Below are 21,899 nucleotides of genomic sequence, written 5' to 3' on the forward strand. Positions count from 1 at the left end.
TTAGTGGGAGTGATGGGAGTATATGCTCTACTGTCTGTTAGTGGGAGTGATGGGAGTATATGACCTACTGTCTGATTGTTAGTGGGAGTGATGGGAGTATATGCTCTACTGTCTGATAGTGGGAGTGATGGGAGTATATGCTCTACTGTCTGACTGTTAGTGGGAGTGATGGGAGTATATGCTCTACTGTCTGTTAGTGGGAGTGATGGGAGTATATGCTCTACTGTCTGTTAGTGGGAATGATGGGAGTATATGCTCTACTGTCTGACTGTTAGTGGGAGTGATGGGAGTATATGCTCTACTGTCTGACTGTTAGTGGGAGTGATGGGAGTATATGCTCTACTGTCCTGCTGTTAGTGGGAGTGATGGGAGTATATGCTCTACTGTCTGACTGTTAGTGGGAGTGATGGGAGTATATGCTCTACTGTCCTGCTGTTAGTGGGAGTGATGGGAGTATATGCTCTACTGTCCTGCTGTTAGTGGGAGTGATGGGAGTATATGCTCTACTGTCCTGCTGTTAGTGGGAGTGATGGGCGTATATGCTCTACTGTCCTGCTGTTAGTGGGAGTGATGGGAGTATATGCTCTACTGTTTGACTGTTAGTGGGAGTGATGGGAGTATATGCTCTACTGCCTGTTAGTGGGAGTGATGGGAGTATATGCTCTACTGTCTGTTAGTGGGAGTGATGGGAGTATATGCTCTACTGTCCTGCTGTTAGTGGGAGTGATGGGAGTATATGCTCTGCTGTGTGTTAGTGGGAGTGATGGGAGTATATGCTCTACTGTCTGACTGTTAGTGGGAATGATGGGAGTATATGCTCTACTGTCTGACTGTTAGTGGGAGTGATGGGAGTATATGCTCTGCTGTCTGTTAGTGGGAATGATGGGAGTATATGCTCTACTGTCTGACTGTTAGTGGGAGTGATGGGAGTATATGCTCTACTGTCTGACTGTTAGTGGGAGTGATGGGAGTATATGCTCTACTGTCTGACTGTTAGTGGGAGTGATGGGAGTATATGCTCTACTGTCTGACTGTTAGTGGGAGTGATGGGAGTATATGCTCTACTGTCTGACTGTTAGTGGGAGTGATGGGAGTATATGCTCTACTGTCTGTTAGTGGGAGTGATGGGAGTATATGCTCAACTGTCTGACTGTTAGTGGGAGTGATGGAAGTATATGTTCTACTGTCTGACTGTTAGTGGGAGTATATGCTCTACTGTCTGACTGTTAGTGGGAGTGATGGGAGTATATGCTCTACTGTCTGACTGTTAGTGGGAGTGATGGGAGTATATGCTCTACTGTCTGTTAGTGGGAGTGATGGGAGTATATGCTCAACTGTCTGTTAGTGGGAGTGATGGGAGTATATGCTCTACTGTCTGTTAGTGGGAGTGATGGGAGTATATGCTCTGCTGTCTGTTAGTGGGAGTGATGGGAGTATATGCTCTACTGTCCTGCTGTTAGTGGGAGTGATGGGAGTATATGCTCTGCTGTCTGTTAGTGGGAGTGATGGGAGTATATGCTCTACTGTCTGACTGTTAGTGGGAGTGATGGGAGTATATGCTCTACTGTCTGACTGTTAGTGGGAGTGATGGGAGTATATGCTCTACTGTCTGACTGTTAGTGGGAGTGATGGGAGTATATGCTCTACTGTCTGACTGTTAGTGGGAGTGATGGGAGTATATGCTCTACTGTCTGTTAGTGGGAGTGATGGGAGTATAAGCTCTACTGTCTGACTGTTAGTGGGAGTGATGGGAGTATATGCTCTACTGTCTGTTAGTGGGAGTGATGGGAGTATATGATCTACTGTCTGACTGTTAGTGGGAGTGATGGGAGTATATGCTCTACTGTCTGTTAGTGGGAGTGATGGGAGTATATGCTCTACTGTCTGACTGTTAGTGGGAGTGATGGGAGTATATGATCTACTGTCTGACTGTTAGTGGGAGTGATGGGAGTATATGCTCTGCTGTCTGACTGTTAGTGGGAGTGATGGGAGTATATGCTCTACTGTCTGTTAGTGGGAGTGATGGGAGTATATGCTCTACTGTCTGACTGTTAGTGGGAGTGATGGGAGTATATGCTCTACTGTCTGTTAGTGGGAGTGATGGGAGTATATGCTCTACTGTCTGTTAGTGGGAATGATGGGAGTATATGCTCTACTGTCTGACTGTTAGTGGGAGTGATGGGAGTATATGCTCTACTGTCTGTTAGTGGGAGTGATGGGAGTATATGCTCTACTGTCTGACTGTTAGTGGGAGTGATGGGAGTATATGCTCTACTGTCTGACTGTTAGTGGGAGTGATGGGAGTATATGCTCTACTGTCCTGCTGTTAGTGGGAGTGATGGGAGTATATGCTCTACTGTCTGACTGTTAGTGGGAGTGATGGGAGTATATGCTCTACTGTCCTGCTGTTAGTGGGAGTGATGGGAGTATATGCTCTACTGTCCTGCTGTTAGTGGGAGTGATGGGAGTATATGCTCTGCTGTCTGTTAGTGGGAGTGATGGGAGTATATGCACTACTGTCCTGCTGTTAGTGGGAGTGATGGGAGTATATGCTCTGCTGTCTGTTAGTGGGAGTGATGGGAGTATATGCTCTACTGTCTGACTGTTAGTGGGAATGATGGGAGTATATGCTCTACTGTCTGACTGTTAGTGGGAGTGATGGGAGTATATGCTCTGCTGTCTGTTAGTGGGAATGATGGGAGTATATGCTCTACTGTCTGACTGTTAGTGGGAGTGATGGGAGTATATGCTCTACTGTCTGACTGTTAGTGGGAGTGATGGGAGTATATGCTCTACTGTCTGACTGTTAGTGGGAGTGATGGGAGTATATGCTCTACTGTCTGACTGTTAGTGGGAGTGATGGGAGTATATGCTCTACTGTCTGACTGTTAGTGGGAGTGATGGGAGTATATGCTCTACTGTCTGTTAGTGGGAGTGATGGGAGTATATGCTCAACTGTCTGACTGTTAGTGGGAGTGATGGAAGTATATGTTCTACTGTCTGACTGTTAGTGGGAGTATATGCTCTACTGTCTGACTGTTAGTGGGAGTGATGGGAGTATATGCTCTACTGTCTGACTGTTAGTGGGAGTGATGGGAGTATATGCTCTACTGTCTGTTAGTGGGAGTGATGGGAGTATATGCTCAACTGTCTGTTAGTGGGAGTGATGGGAGTATATGCTCTACTGTCTGTTAGTGGGAGTGATGGGAGTATATGCTCTGCTGTCTGTTAGTGGGAGTGATGGGAGTATATGCTCTACTGTCCTGCTGTTAGTGGGAGTGATGGGAGTATATGCTCTGCTGTCTGTTAGTGGGAGTGATGGGAGTATATGCTCTACTGTCTGACTGTTAGTGGGAGTGATGGGAGTATATGCTCTACTGTCTGACTGTTAGTGGGAGTGATGGGAGTATATGCTCTACTGTCTGACTGTTAGTGGGAGTGATGGGAGTATATGCTCTACTGTCTGACTGTTAGTGGGAGTGATGGGAGTATATGCTCTACTGTCTGTTAGTGGGAGTGATGGGAGTATAAGCTCTACTGTCTGACTGTTAGTGGGAGTGATGGGAGTATATGCTCTACTGTCTGTTAGTGGTAGTGATGGGAGTATATGATCTACTGTCTGACTGTTAGTGGGAGTGATGGGAGTATATGCTCTACTGTCTGACTGTTAGTGGGAGTGATGGGAGTATATGATCTACTGTCTGACTGTTAGTGGGAGTGATGGGAGTATATGCTCTGCTGTCTGACTGTTAGTGGGAGTGATGGGGGTATATGCTCTACTGTCTGTTAGTGGGAGTGATGGGAGTATATGCTCTACTGTCTGACTGTTAGTGGGAGTGATGGGAGTATATGCTCTACTGTCTGTTAGTGGGAGTGATGGGAGTATATGCTCTACTGTCTGTTAGTGGGAATGATGGGAGTATATGCTCTACTGTCTGACTGTTAGTGGGAGTGATGGGAGTATATGCTCTACTGTCTGTTAGTGGGAGTGATGGGAGTATATGCTCTACTGTCTGACTGTTAGTGGGAGTGATGGGAGTATATGCTCTACTGTCTGACTGTTAGTGGGAGTGATGGGAGTATATGCTCTACTGTCCTGCTGTTAGTGGGAGTGATGGGAGTATATGCTCTACTGTCTGACTGTTAGTGGGAGTGATGGGAGTATATGCTCTACTGTCCTGCTGTTAGTGGGAGTGATGGGAGTATATGCTCCACTGTCCTGCTGTTAGTGGGAGTGATGGGAGTATATGCTCTGCTGTCTGTTAGTGGGAGTGATGGGAGTATATGCTCTACTGTCCTGCTGTTAGTGGGAGTGATGGGAGTATATGCTCTACTGTCTGTTAGTGGGAATGATGGGAGTATATGCTCTACTGTCTGACTGTTTGTGGGAGTGATGGGAGTATATGCTCTACTGTCTGACTGTTAGTGGGAGTGATGGGAGTATATGCTCTACTGTCCTGCTGTTAGTGGGAGTGATGGGAGTATATGCTCTACTGTCTGACTGTTAGTGGGAGTGATGGGAGTATATGCTCTACTGTCCTGCTGTTAGTGGGAGTGATGGGAGTATATGCTCTACTGTCCTGCTGTTAGTGGGAGTGATGGGAGTATATGCTCTACTGTCCTGCTGTTAGTGGGAGTGATGGGAGTATATGCTCTACTGTCTGACTGTTAGTGGGAGTGATGGGAGTATATGCTCTACTGTCTGTTAGTGGGAGTGATGGGAGTATATGCTCTACTGACTGTTAGTGGGAGTGATGGGAGTATATGCTCTACTGTCTGTTAGTGGGAGTGATGGGAGTATATGCTCTACTGTCTGTTAGTGGGAGTGATGGGAGTATATGCTCTACTGTCCTGCTGTTAGTGGGAGTGATGGGAGTATATGCTCTGCTGTCTGTTAGTGGGAGTGATGGGAGTATATGCTCTACTGTCTGTTAGTGGGAGTGATGGGAGTATATGCTCTACTGTCTGTTAGTGGGAGTGATGGGAGTATATGCTCTACTGTCCTGCTGTTAGTGGGAGTGATGGGAGTATATGCTCTGCTGTCTGTTAGTGGGAGTGATGGGAGTATATGCTCTACTGTCTGACTGTTAGTGGGAGTGATGGGAGTATATGCTCTACTGTCTGACTGTTAGTGGGAGTGATGGGAGTATATGCTCTACTGTCTGACTGTTAGTGGGAGTGATGGGAGTATATGCTCTACTGTCTGACTGTTAGTGGGAGTGATGGGAGTATATGCTCTACTGTCTGACTGTTAGTGGGAGTGATGGGAGTATATGCTCAACTGTCTGACTGTTAGTGGGAGTGATGGGAGTATATGCTCTACTGTCTGTTAGTGGGAGTGATGGGAGTATATGCTCTACTGTCTGTTAGTGGGAGTGATGGGAGTATATGCTCTACTGTCTGACTGTTAGTGGGAGTGATGGGAGTATATGCTCTACTGTCTGACTGTTAGTGGGAGTGATGGGAGTATATGCTCTACTGTCTGACTGTTAGTGGGAGTGATGGGAGTATATGCTCTACTGTCTGTTAGTGGGAGTGATGGGAGTATATGCTCTACTGTCTGTTAGTGGGAGTGATGGGAGTATATGCTCTACTGTCTGACTGTTAGTGGGAGTGATGGGAGTATATGCTCTACTGTCTGACTGTTAGTGGGAGTGACAAGAGCTGACAAGCAGCAGGTGGCTCCACCCCTCTCTCCTCAGTTTTGGACATTGTGACTGCTCTCAGTACGTTCACAGGGCTGGAGTTTAGTGTCTGCACTCCCACTTCAATAAACCAGACAGAGATTTTAAAGTGTCCTTCATTTTCAGAAGCTAAACCTTGCTGATTCTCCGTGCGCTGTCTGTTGTTTGAGGTGGATCCTGCGACTCCACAATGCTGGGTAGTTAACACAGAGCTGAAACGCACCACTTTCAAGGATTATTGGCCCAGGGATCGGTACCTTTGCTGAGTCTCATTCTCTGCTTGCTGTGCACTGAGACGTGAATCTGATTCATTTCCATCGCTGGGAGTTTTACAGACTTGAGACCTCTTTCACTTCAAGAATTAGATATGTTTTTGGTGAGGTTTTTAAAGCTGAACCTGAGTGTGTGGATCATAGCAACATTTCCTGGTGAGTCACTGACTGCTGTAACATTTGGATATAATATATAGAGAGATAGAGAGAGAAAGAAACCGAGAGAGGAAGAGAGAGACAGAGAGACAAAAACAGAAAGAGACAGTGAGAGAAAGAGACATAGAGAGAAACAGAGAGAGAGAGAAAGAAAGACAGAGAGAAAGGGACAGAGAAAGAGAGAGAGGAAAGGCAGAGTGAGACAGAAAGAGTGGGAGCAGAGACAGAGAGGGACAGAGAGAGAGAAAGAGACAGACAGTGAGATACAGCGAGAGAGACACAGACAGAGGGAGAGACAGAGCTGAAGGTATCTAAAGATAATTGGCTCATTGCCGCTTCACCTCGCTTTGGTTTGTGGGATCTTGCTGGCTGAGCTTTCTGTTTGCAAGGACAGTAAGCTGTGGCTGAAATCAGTCAACTCAGCACAGAGCAGCGATCAAACCCGAGCAGCTTCTGCTTGTTTTGTCTTACGTTGCCAGTCCATTTGGTGCATTGAGCTGTGGTGGGAGACAACACTCGGAGTCTAACTGAGAAAAGTGCATCCTGAAGATGAGGTGATCAGAGGGCAGAGGGGTGACCAACACCTTCCACATCAGCTCTTCAGTCTCACATGTAAACCCAGACAATGAGGGGCTGGAAGCTATTCGACTACAGATGGCATCGCACCTGACCCTGCCCTCACCAGGCCTCTTTTAAGTAGGGGTAACAATCAGGAGAGGGAGCCCTGGCTGACTTTTCCCTTCCCTATTCTGGGCACGGAGGCCAACAGCTGGCCCGGCTTAGAGCAGCAAAACTAACAGGGATCAGGGATCGATCCCGGAACACTTCCAGCTCTGTATGGTCAGCTGCAGGCCGTTAAAATTAACGGGAAGGGGGTGTCGGGGGAAAGTCCTGCTTTACTCCTCAAATTCACAAAGGTCAGATGAGTGGCTTGTGTCTGGTTCGTTAAGAAGTGAAATATTTAAAAGCCCTGGGGCACCCACAGGATTGTATAAAGAAAGACTTGTATTTCTATAGCGCCTTTCACGACCTAAGGATGTCCCAAAGTGCTTTACAGCCAATTAAGTACTTTTTGACGTGTAGTCACTGTTGTAATGTGGGAAACGCCGCAATCAAGTTACACACAGCAAGCTCCCACAAACAGCAATGAGATAGTGACCAGATGATCTATTTTTGATGTTGATTGAGGGATAAATATTGTCCAAGACATCGGGGAGAACTCTCCTGCTCGTCTTCGAAATAGTGCCACGGGACTTTTACGTCCACCTGAGCGAGCAGACGGGGCCTCGGTTTAACGTCTCATCCAAAAGACGGCCCCTCTGGCAGTGCAGCACTCCCTCAGCACTGCACTGGAGTGTCAGCCTGGATTATTGTGCTCAAGTCCCTGGAGTGGGACTGTGAACCCACAACCTTCTGACTCAGAGGCGAGGGTGCTACCCACCGAGCCACGGCTGACATATTATTTGAAAGTTGAAAGCTCTCGGAAGGTTTCTTTTCTTTATTTGCAGGGCTGGTCCGTGGTGAATCAGCGAGGCTCCGCTCAGGGAGGCTGCACTGGGAACCTCCGTGCCAGCATCAACTGCGCCACCCACAGGACGGGGCCAGGATTACAGCTGTCATTCCACCCAGGCTGGAAGGGCACTGGGTCTCTACAGGGTAAGAGAAACACCAGCTGGGAGTGGGGGGCGGGTGAGGAACAGATCGGATTCCCTTCAAAGTGAGTGTGCATGGAAACCCGATGATATAATTGCATCTGTTGCATTGTAAGCTTCACACTGCACTGGGTAAACTCTGGCATGTTGTGTAAGCTTCTTTTAATCTCCAAAATAGCTGGTTCGCAACGACATTTTCTAAGCAATTTGCTCCCAAATTTGTAGCTGACACAAGGTACCATATTTCTGTGCTGATAGTGTACAGGCAGGAATGTATCCATCTGTACTTTTAAAGTAAATGTATCCTATATCCAGTGTGACGCGTGGGGCGGCCGCAGCGCGACGCGTGGGGCTGTCGCAGCACGACGCGTGGGGCTGTCACCGTTTGTCATGTTGGTCTGTCGCAGTGTGATGTTTCGGGCTGTCGCAGCGCGACGTGTGGGGCGGCCGCAGCGCGACATGTGGGACCTTGAATTGCATGTCCACAGATCCCTGAAGGTAGCAGGACAGGTAGATAAGGTGGTTAAGAAGGCATACAGGATACTTGCCTTTATTAGCCGATGCATAGAATATAAGAGCAGGGAGGTTATGCTTAAACTGTATAAAACACTAGTTAGGCCACAGCTAGAGGATTGCGTAGAGTTCTGGTTACCATCTGGAAGGATGTGATTGCTCTAGAGAGGGTAGAGAGGAGATTTACAATGATGTTGCCAGGACTGGAGAATTTTAGCTATGAGGAAAGATTAGATCAGCTGGGGTTGTTTTCTTTGGAACAGAGGAGGCCGAGGGGAAACTTGATTGAGGTGTATAAAATTATGATGGGCCTGGATTAGATGGATAGGAAGAACCTATTTCCCTTAGTAGAGAGGTCAATAACCAGGGGTCATAGATTTAAAGTAATTGGTAGAAGGATTAGAGGGGAGTTGAGGAGAATGTTTTTCACCTGAAGGTGGTGGGGGCCTGGAACTCACTGCCTGAAAGGGTGGTAGAGGCAGAAACCCTCACCGCATTTATAAAGTACTTGGATATGCACTTGAAGTGCTGTAACTTACAGGGCTACGGACCAAGAGCAATGAAAGTGGGATTAGGCTGGATAGCTATTTTTCAGCCGGCTCAGACACAATGGGCCGAATGGCCTCCTTCTGTGGCATAAATTTCTAAGATTCTATGGTTCTACTAAGCTGATCTGATCTAACCCTATATTTGGAGGCTACAATCGGTTTCAGTGACCCTGTTAGGGAGGAAAAATTCAGTCCTTGATCACTAACCTAGTGACCCCCTTCTGGAAAGTGCATTTAGGTCGATATTGGGTGAGGACAGTATCAGGCTCAGCTGTGATGCCTCCCAAGGCTGAATTTACTTCAAACATTGGGGCTGCTAGAACAGGAGATTGTGGGGTGATTTGATTGAGGTGTTTAAAATTATGAAGGGATTGGACAGAATAAATAGAAACAGGCTGTTGAGGACTCCGTAATGGGGGACATGAATATAAGGTTAAATATAAGAGATTTAGGTCAGAGATCAGGAGAAACTTTATTTACACAGCGGGTTCCGAGACTTTGGAATGCACTACTGGAGTTAATGTTTGAAACAAGTGAAGATTTAAGAATTGGTAGTTGAAGGAAAGAGGGATAAAGGGATAGGGGAACAGGGTGGGAAACTGCTCGTGTGAAGAATAATGACCAACACGGACTGGTTGGGCCGAATGGTACTTTCTATGTTATTCTAAGAATGGCCTCCCAGCACTCACTGCCTACTCCTGAAGGTGAGGCAGGGCCACTTGGGATGAGAGGACAGCTGGCGTCTAAAGATCTCCAGGAGAGGAGCACAGAGAACGGCACCATTAGCTTATGGTTCTTGGTCTCTAGTCGTGCTTTGTAGCCTCCTGGAACCAGAGGGGGAAATACACCTTTTATCCCCATGCCATGTATAACAACAACAACAACTTGCATTTATACAGCGCCGTTAACATAGTAAAATGTCCCAAGGCGCTTCACAGGAGCATAATTTTGAAATATTTGACACTGAGCCACATATGAAGATATTCGGACAGGGAAGAAGTAGGTATTTAAAGAGCGATTTAAAGGAAAGAGAGGTAGAGAGGCTTAGGGAGGGAATTGGAGCGCTTAGGGCCCAGATGGCTGATGGCACGGCCACCAAAGGTGGAGCGCTGAAAATCGGATCTGTGCAAGATGCCAGGGTTGGAGGAGCGCAGATGTCTCGGAGGGTTATGGGACTGGAGGAGGTTACAGAGATAGAGAGGGGCGAGGTATTGGAGGGATTTGGAAACAAGGATGAGAATTTTAAAATCGAGGTGTTGCCGGACCAGAAGCCAATGCTGGTCAGTGAGCACAGGGTTGAAGGGTGAACGGGACGGTGCGAGTTAGGGTACGGGCGTGTGATTCTATTTGTTCTCCCTCTCCTAGGTGTGAGGTGCGTCCTGGACCTGAATTCATCACCAGATCCTACACGTTCTATCTGAACGGGACGTTTAAAGCCTACCAGTTCTACTACACTGACCATCAGTGCACAAGGCCCGCCTACACCCTGGTGATCAAAGGCAAGATCCGCCTGCGCCAGGCCTCCTGGATCACCCGCGGAGCCACCGAGGCCGACTACCGCCTCTACCAAGTGGCCTTGGCCTTCTACGGCGGGCAGGTGACGACGGCCATCCTGGACCGGGCAAACCGCTCATGTGGCGGGTTAGGCTGCTTCGGGAGAGCCTGGTCGCCAGGCGGCACCTATGAGATCCTGAACGCCAGGACCGGGCGTGACTGCACGGCCGGTCTCCGGTTCGCGATGCACGAGCTCGGCCTGGTCCGGGTGGAGAAGCAGGTCCACCGGCGGGAGCAGGTGGTCGAGGAGCTCTTCCTGGGAGACATTCACACGGACTGGGCTCAGAGGATGCATCATCGGCCTACTGGCTATCAGCGCCCTCTGCAGGCAGCGTTGGTAAGTGCGTGCCTACCTGTTACATTTCAACATTGTGGAATTACATGGGATCTTACACCACAGAAACAGGCCAATCGGCCCAACTGGTCTGTACTGGTGTTTATGCTCCACACGAGCCTCCTCCCACCTTACTTCATCTCGCCCTATCAGCATGTCCTTCTATTCCTTTCTTCCTCATGCACTTATCTAACTTCCCCTTAAATGCATCTATACTATTTGCCTCCCCTTGTGGTAGCGAGTGCCACATTCTATAGGAACATAGGAACAGGAGGAGGCCTATTAGCCCCTCGAGCCTGTTCCACCATTCAATGAGATCATGGCTGATCTGCGACCTAACTCCATATAGCCGCCTTTGGCCCATATCCATTAATACCTCTGGTTAACAAAAATCTATCAATCACCGATTTAAAATTAACAATTGACCCAGCATCAACTGCCATTTGCGGAAGAGAGTTTCAAACTTCTACCATTCTTTGTGTGTAGAAGTGTTTCCTAATTTCACTCCTGAAAGGCCTGGCTCTAATTTTTAGACTCTGCCTCCTAGTCCCAGACTCCCAACCAGCAGAAATAGTTTCTCTCTATCTACCCGATCTGTTCCCCTTAATATCTTGAAAACACCGATCAGATTACCCCTTAACCTTCTAAATTCTAGGGAATACAACCCTAATTGGTGTAATCGCTCCTCATAACTTAACCCTTGAAGTCCGGGTATCATTCTGGTAAACCTACGCTGCACTCCCTCCAAGGCCAATATATCCTTCCTAAGGTGTGGTGCCCAGAACTGCTCACAGTACTCCAGGTGTGGTCTAACCAGGGTTTGTACAGCTGCAGTATAACTTCTACCCCCTTGTATTCTAGTCCTCTAGATATAAAGGCCAGCATCCCATTAGCTTTATTGGTTATTTTCTGTACCTGTTCCTGACTTTTTAATGATCCATGTACCTGAACCCCCAAGTCTCTTTGGACCATCACTGTTTTTAGCTTTTCACCATTTAGAAAGTACCCTGTTCTATCCTTTTAGGTCCAAAGTGGATGACCTCACATTTGCCTACATTGAAATCCATTTGCCACAGTTTTTCCCATTCACTTAATCTATCAATATCTCTTTGTAATTTTATGCTTTCGTCTACACTGCCTACAATGCCGCCTTCTTTGTGTCATCGGCACATTTGGATATGTGGCTTTTTTTCCCATCATCTAAGTCGTTAATAAATACGGTGAATAGTTGAGGCTACAACACAGATCCCTGCGGGACACCACTAGTCACATCCTGCCAATTTGAGCACCTACCCTTTATCCCTACTCTCTGTCTCCTGCCGCTCAGCCAATTTTCTAACCAGGTCAATAATTTGCCTTTAATTCCATGGCCTTCACCCTTAGTTAACAGTCTTTTATGTGGGACTTTATCAGATGCCTTCTGGAAGTCCATATAAATAACATCCATAGACATTTCCCCTGTCCACTACTTTAGTCACTTCCTCAAAAAATTCAATTAGGTTTGTCAGGCATGACCTACCTTTCACAAATTCATGCTGGCTCTCTCTGAACAGCTGAAAATTTTCAAGGTGTTCAATCACCCTATCCTTAATTATAGACTAGCAATTTTCTGACAACAGATGTTAGGCTAACTGGTCTATAATTCCCTGGTTTCCCTCTCTCACCATTCTTAAATAACGGAGTGACATGCGCAATTTTCCAATCTAAAGGAACGGTTCCCGAATCGAGAAAACTTTGGAAGATTATAGTTAGGGCATCTGCAATGTACTCACCTACTTCCTTTAAAACCCTGGGATGGAAACCATCTTTTCCTGGAGATTTGTTCGTCTTTAGTGCCATTATGTTCTTCATTACTTTTATTTTGCTTATGTTAATTTTGTTGAGTCCTCGCCCCGATTCAATATTAGTTTCCTTGGGATTTCCAGCATGCTATCCTCTTCTACTGTAAATACTGACACAAAGTAATTATTCAACATGTCCGCCATTTCCCCATTGTCATTGACAATATCACCGATATCAGTTTTCAAGGGGCCATCGTTGCTCCTGACCACCTTCTTTTTCCTAATATAGTTGTAAAAGTTTTTTGAGTTGATGTTGATATCCCTTGCAAGTTTCTGTTTTGTCAACTTTGCTGTTCTTTATATATTTCTCATTCGCCAGGATCTGTGCTATTTTTTGCATTTTTGTGTGCTTTTTCTTTAAGTTTTATGCTGCCCTTTACCTCTTTAGTCGCTCATGGCTGGGTTTTTGGCAAATAGAGCTCTTGCCCTCAGGGGTATAAACTGGTTCTGTATCACCTTAAATTCTTTTTTAAACATCTCCCACTGATCTTCTGTTGTTTTGCCCATTAACAGATTTGCCCAGTTTACTGTGGACAGTCTCTGTCTCATTCTGTTGAAGTCGGTGGTACCTAAATCTAGAATCTTAGTACAGGTAGACTATCCTTTATCCGAACTTCCAAAAACCGAAAACCTCTAAAAACCGAAAGTTTTTTCGTTCAGCGTAAGTCGTGCGCACGACATGACCAGAGTGGCGCACGACTTACGCTGAGCAGGGCAGAGGGTCACAGTGTTCCCTCCTGGGTAGGAGATTGCAGGCCGAGCCGGGCAGTGTGAAGGAGGTACCGGGAGAGTGAACCCAACAATACAGCGGCCCGTCCGATAGCTGCAGCGGCCCGTCCGATATTCTTTTCTCCCCCCCCCCCTCGACCCAACCCGAACCGCGGCCCGTCCGATATTCTTTTCTCCCCCCCCCTCGACCCAACCCGAACCGTGGCCCGTCCGATATTCTTTTCTCCCCCCCCCACCCGACCCGACCCCCCCGCCGACCCGACCCCCCCCCGACCTGAACCACGGCCCGTCCGATATTCTTTTCTCCCCCCCCCCCACCCGACCCGACCCCCCCGCCGACCCGACCCCCCCCCCGACCTGAACGGCGGCCCGTCCGATATTCTTTTCTCCCCACCCGACCCGACCCCCCCGCCGACCCGACCCCCCCCCCCCCGACCTGAACCGCGGCCCGTCCGATATTCTTTTCTCCCCCCCCACCCGACCTGATTTGCGGGCCAGCTTAGTAGGAGTCAGCCGATATCCGGCTTTCCAGAGAAGCAGGAAGGGGAATGAGACACGGAACAGTCGCAAGAGGTAACCTGAACTTTTAAAATTTATATTAAATACAAATTTCCCAGTCTTATAATAATACCTTCTGAAATCCGAAAAATTCCGAAAACCGAAACTCAGCTGGTCCCAAGGCTTTCGGATAAGGGATAGTGTACCTGTAGCACTAACCACTCTCTGGGGAAAGAGGTTTCTCCTGAATTCCCTATTGGATTTATTAGTGACTATCTTATATTTATGGCTCCTAGTTCTGGTAACATCTTTTCCACGTCTAACCTATCAAACCACTTCATAATCTTAAAGACCTCGATCAGGTCGCCCCCAGCCTTCCCTTTTCTAGTGACTAGTCCCAGAAGGGGCTGCACATTTTACAGCATAGTTTGACCCAGACAGACAGCCCGGTCTTGTCATGGCTTCGCTCGAGAGTGCCGGCGTTGGAACAGGGTTTGTCGCTGAACCCGGCAGTTAGAGTCATAGAGTCATAGAGTAATACAGCACGGATAGAGGCCCTTCGGCCCATCGTGTCCGCGCCGGCCATCAAGCCCTGTCTAATCTAATCCCATATTCCAGCATTTGGCCCGTAGCCTTGTATGCTATGGCATTTCAAGTGCACATCCAAATGCTTCTTAAATGTTGTGAGGGTTTCTGCCTCCACAACCCTTTCAGGCAGTGAGTTCCAGACTCCAACCACCCTCTGGGTGAAAAAGTTCTTTCTCAAATCCCCTCTAAACCTCCCGCCCTTTACCTTGAATCTATGCCCCCTAGTTATTGACCCCTCTACTAAGGGAAAAAGCTCCTCAGCATCCATCCTATCTATGCCCCTCATAATTTTGTACACCTCAATCATGTCCCCCCTCAGCCTCCTCAGCTCCAAGGAAAACAAACCCAACCTGCCCAGTCTCTCTTCATAGCTGAAGCGCTCCAGCCCTGGTAACATCCTGGTGAACCTCCTCTGCACCCTCTCTAACGCGATCACATCCTTCCTGTAGTGTGGCGACCAGAACTGCACACAATATTCCAGCTGTGGCCTAACCAGTGTTTTATACAGCTCCATCATAACCTCCTTGCTCTTATATTCAATGCCTCGGCTAATGAAGGCAAGTATCCCATATGCCTTTTTTACCACCTTATCCACCTGTTCCGCCGCCTTCAGGGATCTGTGTACTTGCACACCCAGATCCCTCTGACCCTCCGTCTTGCCTAGGGTCTTTCCATTCATTGTGTATTCCTTTGCCTTGTTAGTCCCCCCAAAGTGCATCACCTCGCACTTTTCCGGGTTAAATTCCATTTGCCACTGTTCCGCCCATCTGACCAACCCATCTATATCGTCCTGCAGACTGAGGCTACCCTCCTCGCTATTTACCACCCTACCAATTTTTGTATCATCCGCGAACTTACTGATCATACCCTTTACATTCATATCCAAGTCATTAATGTAGACCACAAACAGCAAGGGACCCAGCACCGATCCCTGTGGTACCCCACTGGCCACAGGCTTCCAGTCACAAAAACAACCTTCGACCATCACCCTCTGCCTTCTGCCACTAAGCCAGTTTTGTATCCAATGTGCCAAGGCACCCTGGATTCCATGGGCTCTTACCTTCTTGACCAGTCTCCTGTGCGGGACTTTATCGAAGGCCTTACTGAAATCCATGTATACCACATCCACTGCGTTACCCTCATCCACACACCTAGTCACCCCCTCAAAAAATTCAATCAAATTAGTCAGACATGATCTTCCCTTGACAAAGCCATGTTGACTATCCCTGATTAATCCTTGCCTCTCCAAGTGGAGACAAATTTTGTCCCTCAGGATTTTTTCCAATAATTTTCCTACCACTGATGTTAGGCTCACTGGCCTGTAGTTCCCCGGTTTTTCCCTACTACCCTTCTTGAATAATGGTACTACATTAGCGGTTCTCCAGTCCTCTGGCACATCCCCTGTGGCCAGAGAGGTCCTGAATATATGTGTTAGAGCCCCCGCAATCTCCTCCTTTGCCTCACACAGCAGCCTGGGATACATTTCATCCGGGCCTGGGGATTTATCCATTTTTAGGCCAGCTAAAACCGCCAATACCTCCTCCCGCTCGATGTTAATATGTTCGAGCATATCACAGTCCCCCCGCCCTATTTCTATGTCTACATCGTCCTTCTCCATAGTGAAAACAGATGCAAAAAATTCATTTAGAACCCCTCCTACATCTTCCGGCTCCACACACAGATTGCCACTTTTGTCCCTAATGGGCCCTATTTTTTCCCTAGTTATCCTCTTACCCTTAATATACTTATAAAACATCTTCGGATTTTCCTTTATTTTGCTTGCCAGTGTTATTTCATGGCCCCTCCTTGATCTCCTAATTTCTTTTTTAAGTATCCCCCTGCACTTTTTGTACTCCTCTAGGGCTTCCTCCGTCTTTAGCCTTTTGTATCTACCAAAAGCCCTCCTTTTTTTCCTAATCCATTCTCGTATATCCCCTGTCATCCAAGGTTCCCTGTGGTTTTTGGAACCACCCTTGACCTTTACGGGAACATGTTGCCATTGTATGATCTCAATCTCCCTTCTGAAAGCCTCCCATTGCTCCGATGCGGATTTTCCTACAAGTAGCTGATCCCAGTCCATTTTGGCCAGATCCTGCCTTATCCTATTAAAATCGGCCTTCCCCCAATTTAGAACCTTTATTTCCGGCCCATCCCTGTCCTTTTCCATGGCCACCTTAAATCTTACCATATTATGGTCACTATCACCAAAGTGCTCACCTACTAGCACTTTTTCCACTTGGCCGGCCACATTCCCTAGAATTAGGTCCAGTACCGCCCCCTCTCTTGTAGGACTTTCTACATGCTGGCTCAAAAAGCTCTCCTGGATGCACTTTAAGAATTCTACACCCTCTGAGCCTTTCACACTCTGACTATCCCAGTTAATATTGGGGAAGTTGAAATCCCCCATTATTATTACCCTATTATTTGCACATTTCTCTGAGATTTGCCTACATATCTGTTCCTCTATCTCCCCCTGACTGTTTGGAGGCCTATAGTACACTCCCAGCAAAGTGCTTGCCCCCTTTTTGTTTTTAAGCTCCACCCATATGGCCTCATTAGAGGACCCTGCTAATATATCATCCCTCCTTACTGCAGTAATTGACTCCTTAATTAATATTGCGACACCCCCTCCTCTTATACCTCCCCCTCTGTCTCGCCTGAAGATTCTGTACCCCGGAATATTGAGCTGCCAGTCTTGCCCTTCCCTCAACCATGTCTCCGTGATAGCAACAATATCATACTCCCATGTGTTTATCAACACCTTCAGTTCATCCACCTTATTCGCAAGACTCCTTGCATTAAAATAGATGCCATCCAGCCTTGCCCTTATATATTTGCCCTGTCTACCAAGCTGACTTGTTTTTTTCTCTATAATTGGCAGCACATCCCCCCCTATTTCAGCTCCCCTCTGTATCCCATCCCCCTGCCAAGTTAGTTTAAACCCCCCCCAACAGTGCTAGCAAACCTCCCCACAAGGATATTTGTCCCGCTCTGGTTCAGGTGCAACCCGTCCGACTTGTACAAGTCCCACCTTTCCCAGAAGCAGGCCCAGTGATCCAGGAAAGTAAAACCCTCCCCCCTACACCAACTCTTTAGCCACGCATTCATCTGCTCTATCCTCCCATTCCTATACTTACTAGCACGTGGCACTGGGAGTAATCCAGAGATTACAACCTTTGAGGTCCTGCTCTTTAATCTGTTACCTAGCTCCCTAAATTCTTGATGCAGGACCTCATCCCTCTTTTTACCTATGTCGTTGGTACCAATGTGGACCACGACCATTGGCTGTTCACCCTCCCCCTCCAGAATGCCCTGCAGCCGCTCAGTGACATCCTTGACCCTGGCACCAGGGAGGCAACAAACCATCCTGGATTCACGTCTACGGCCACAGAAACGCCTATCTGTTCCCCTTACTATAGAATCCCCTACCACTATTGCTCTCCCACTCTTTTTCCCCCCTTCCTGGGCAGCAGGAGCACCTGGAGGCTGAGGCTGAAACTCTGGTGACGGAAGCTCCAGAGAGTTTGACGGAGCACCTGGCTGAAGTCAAACTGGCTGAGCTGTTTTTTTAACTAATTTGTCCCTCCTCCCTTCCCCTCCGCCTCGGATTTGTCCCACTTTTGGCCCATTTGACGGGACACACTCAGTCATTCTTCCTGTAGAAGGTTCACCCAAACTAAAGCAGCTTTTTAAACCGCTAGAAATGGGGCAAATTTACCAGCGAGAGGAGGGTTGGAGTGTAACAAACCCCTTGTGTTGGCATAGCTTTGCAGGAGAAAGGGGGGAAATAAACTGCTAATGTCCCCCTACACCAAGTGCAGTTTGAACCCTGTCAAAGTCAAAGCCTGACGATAGGAATGAAGAATTGTGGAAGAGATTCATGCTGAACTCATTGAAGATGATGAAGGGGAAATTATTCCTAAAATCCTGCCTTTTATTTAAATTTAAAATGAGTTGTTTCATCAGGAAAGGGTTCACAAAGACATCCAGAAAGTGAAGCTGTGTCCCATAAGTGAACAGGGCAGCGTTCAAATATCCATGAGCCTGTGTTTTCCCCACTCCTTCATCTTTCTGAATGAAGTTGCTGAATGGATGGTTGCACCCAAGCCCAGCTTCCAGGCACTGACCCCACACTACAGCCACAATAATGTACAGTGCCACTGAGGTGTCAGCTGTGGCTCAGTGGGTAGCACTCTCACCTCTGAATCAGAGGGTTGTGGGTTCAAGTCCTACTCCAGAGACTTGAGCACAAAATCCAGGCTGACACTCCCAGCCAGGTTCTTAACAATTCTGCTACTTGTCCCCTGACTCCACATGCACCTTAGTCATGAGTCTATTGGGACTTTTCAAAATCCAAATCTATTACATTACCCTTGTCTACTCTTTCTGTTACTTCTTCAAAGATTTCAGTAAGGTTGGTCAAGCATGATCTTTTCTTTTGGAATCCGTACCAATTACTCTTTATATATATGTAATAGTGCCTCTGCTATCTCTTCCTTTGCTTCTTTTAATATTCACGGATGCAATCCATCCAGACCAGGGGTGTTATCCTCTCTAAGTTTGATTAGTTTATCAATTATCTCCTAATTTCTATCTTAAATACCGTCATACCATTTTGAACTTGAGCATACAATCCAGGCTGACACTCCAGTGCAGTACTGAGGGAGTGCTGCACTGTCGGAGGTGCCGTCTTTCAGATGAGATGTTAAACTGAGGCCCCGTCTGCTCTCTCAGGTGGACGTAAAAGATCCCATGGCACTATTTCGAAGAAGAGCAGGGGAGTTCCCCCGGTGTCCTGGCCAATATATATCCCTCAACCAACATCACTAAAAAACAGATTATCTGGTCATTATCACATTGCTGTTTGTGGGAGCTTGCTGTGCGCAAATAGGCTGCAGCGTTTCAAGTCTCTGGAGTGGAGCCTAAAACAATGACTCAGAGGCGAGGAGAATTAACGCATCTGGTCACTGACCTATCATCATCATATTTTGCTTTTTTGTCTGAAATGCGAGGTGTTACAATACAATATACAGCACAGAAACTGGCCACTCGGACCTAGTGGTCTGTGCCACACATACCTCCTCCCACCCTACTTCATTTCATACTATCAGCATATCCTTCTATTCCTTTCTCCCTCATGTGTTTATCTAGCTTCCCCTTAAATACATCTATACTATTCGCCTCAACCACTCCCTGTGGTAGCGAGTTCCACATTCTCACCACTCTGGGTAAAGATGTTTCTCCTGAATTCCCTATTGGATTTATTAGTGACTATCTTATATTCATGGTCCCTAGTTCTGGTCTCACCCACAAGTGGAAATATCTTCTCTACGTCTACCCTATCGAACCCCTTCAGAATTTTAAAGACGTCTGTCTATCAGGTCACCCCTCAGTCTTCTCTTTTCGGGAGAAAAGAGCCCCAGCCGGTTCAGTCTTTCCAGATAGGTATAACCTCTCACTGACTGGTAACATCATTCTTGTAAATCTTTTTTTTTCACCTTCTCCAGTGCCTCTACATCCTTTTGTTAATATTGAGAGGAGAACTGTGCAGAGTACTCCAAGTGAGGTCTCACCAATGGTCTATCAAAGTCGAACATAACTTGTCCGCTTTACAATCCCAGCCCTCTAGAAATGAACCGCAGTGCTGGGTTTACGTATTTTATTGCCTTATTAACCCGTGCTATTACATTTAATGATTTGTGTCCCAATCCACTCATTAATGGCCCACATCTCAATGAGCACGAAACCAAGTCACAGTAATGAGAGGGTGAACCATGACCAATCTCAGATGCTCTGAGTGATTCTCCCCTTTCTGCTCCACAGTATCACGTACATCCCTGCGCGGCCTGCAGGATCATCTACCAGGCGGATGAGCGGCACCCGCCCATCCTGCCCGCCCAGCAGGAGGTCTCCACGCGCCTGGGTGGGCAGTGGGCAAGCCAGGGGTGCGAGGGGCGCCCGGCTGTCCTCTTCCTCACCAGGTACTTTACGTTCCACGACAGCAGCCGCACCTGGGAGGGTCGCTTCGCGCACTACTCCGACCCAGCCTGCAGACAGCCCACGTTTCTGGTCCGCGCCTGGGGCAACTACAGCGAGGGCACGCCCTCTGCCCGGGCAAGGGGGGGCACCGACTTTGCCTTCACCACGACGCGGGCCCAAGTGACACCCCTGGATGCAGCCACGGCCTCGCTGTTGAACACCTCCACCAGAGGATCCTGCGGGGAGGCTGGCTCGTGGCTGCTGGGGCTGGAGCAGGACGTCACCCACACCAATGGCTGCCAGGTGCTGGGCTTCCAGCTCCCTCACACCGAGTACGAGTTGGTCAGGATCGAGTCGGACTCGCCCAATCGCCACCTGCTGTTCCTTGGGGGACGGCCCACTGATGGTACAAGCCCCAGCACTCCAGGCAAACGGGCCACTTCCTACCAGGCTCCACTCCTCCAGTGCTCCGGGGAGGCCCAGGGGACCGCCATGCGGGTGAGGCAGCACCGCCACGGAGAGACCGGGAGCCACGGAACAGCAGTGTGGGAAAGCCTCTGGATGGTGGGATTGGGGTTACTGTTGGCTTTTGCAGAGCTTTTCCTGAACTAAACCAACACAGGCTCCTGACCCAACGCAAGGCCTCATTTCAAGATGACTACTGCAGACATTTCACCAGCCTCTCTTCTGAGCATTTCCCTGCTCTTATTCCCACAGCGAGAAAAACTTCCACGTGTTGTGAGATTTCGTATTTTCAGTTCAAATTTTGTTAAAACTAAGTTTGAAAAATATTAAATTGTTGCAGACACTCATCAATCGTGCCGTTGCAGCTCTCCCATTTATAAATGTGCGGAGGTTATTTTCTCCCGTGAGGGTACAGGCCAGCGGATCTGATGCCAGGTCCACGAAGCTGTGCTGTGCCAGCCATCAATGAGTGAGGAGGACCTGGAGGTCAGCCAGAGCTGATTCGCTCCCGAGCAATGGGGCAGTTGGCCTCCACTTGGTGCTTTCCTGTAAAAACGAGGCTAAAATGAGGAACTCAATGAAGTGAGGATTATAATCGAAAGATTTCTCTCTTCATAGCACCGTTCATTGATGCTGCAACACACTGAGTCACAATGAAATACCATGCCAACACCATGCACCAACATAGTAACAGCACGCACCAACATAGCAACACATTGCACCAACATACCAACACGGTAACGCCATGCACCAACACGGTAACATGGAGGGAGCGGGGGTCTATTTTGAGGTCAGAACTCCTGCAAGAATGTGTTTCCCTCAGGCCCTGCCGAATTTAACGGCAGAACCTGATTAACATTTTTTGTCTCCGCTCCCGGCCGCAGCCTGCCAGTTTGAGAAATACCAGGCCGCAGTTGGGGAGCAGAGAGGAGGGAGGGAGGGATTGGAGGCCTTGGGGGGAGATTGGAAGGGTCGGTGGTGGAGGAGATCGGAGGCCTGGGGGTAGAACTGCAACTCCCGCGCAGCCGGCTCATGGGCTTTTAAATAGGAAAAACAGTGGCATTTTGAATGGGCTGTGCAGCCCCT

The 21,899-nt window shown here is 48.0% G+C and overlaps 1 protein-coding gene across 1 annotated transcript; it reads left to right on the top strand.

Moving 5' to 3' along the window:
• The first annotated feature begins 5,720 nt into the window (after positions 1-5,720).
• On the top strand, positions 5,721-21,160 carry apcdd1l (adenomatosis polyposis coli down-regulated 1-like). The gene is made up of 4 exons (XM_086005185.1): positions 5,721-6,112; positions 7,621-7,768; positions 10,191-10,716; positions 20,193-21,160. The coding sequence occupies exons 1-4, from the start codon at positions 6,052-6,054 to the stop codon at positions 20,958-20,960; spliced, it is 1,503 nt and encodes a 500-aa protein (XP_085861311.1). The 5' UTR covers positions 5,721-6,051; the 3' UTR covers positions 20,961-21,160.
• Positions 21,161-21,899: the final 739 nt, after the last annotated feature.

The sequence above is a fragment of the Somniosus microcephalus genome, chromosome 13 (assembly GCF_052327205.1).
Source record: "Somniosus microcephalus isolate GS21.2 chromosome 13, FLI_Smic_1.0, whole genome shotgun sequence".
Classification (NCBI taxonomy): Eukaryota; Metazoa; Chordata; class Chondrichthyes; order Squaliformes; family Somniosidae; genus Somniosus; species Somniosus microcephalus.

Excerpts from the sequence above, each read along its gene's own strand:
- apcdd1l (XM_086005185.1), top strand. The coding sequence starts at position 6,052 with ATGTTTTTGGTGAGGTTTTTAAAGCTGAACCTGAGTGTGTGGATCATA. Across the intron at positions 6,113-7,620 it reads GATCATAGCAACATTTCCTG|GGCTGGTCCGTGGTGAATCA; the intron begins GTGAGTCACTGA and ends CTTTATTTGCAG. Across the intron at positions 10,717-20,192 it reads GCCCTCTGCAGGCAGCGTTG|TATCACGTACATCCCTGCGC; the intron begins GTAAGTGCGTGC and ends TCTGCTCCACAG.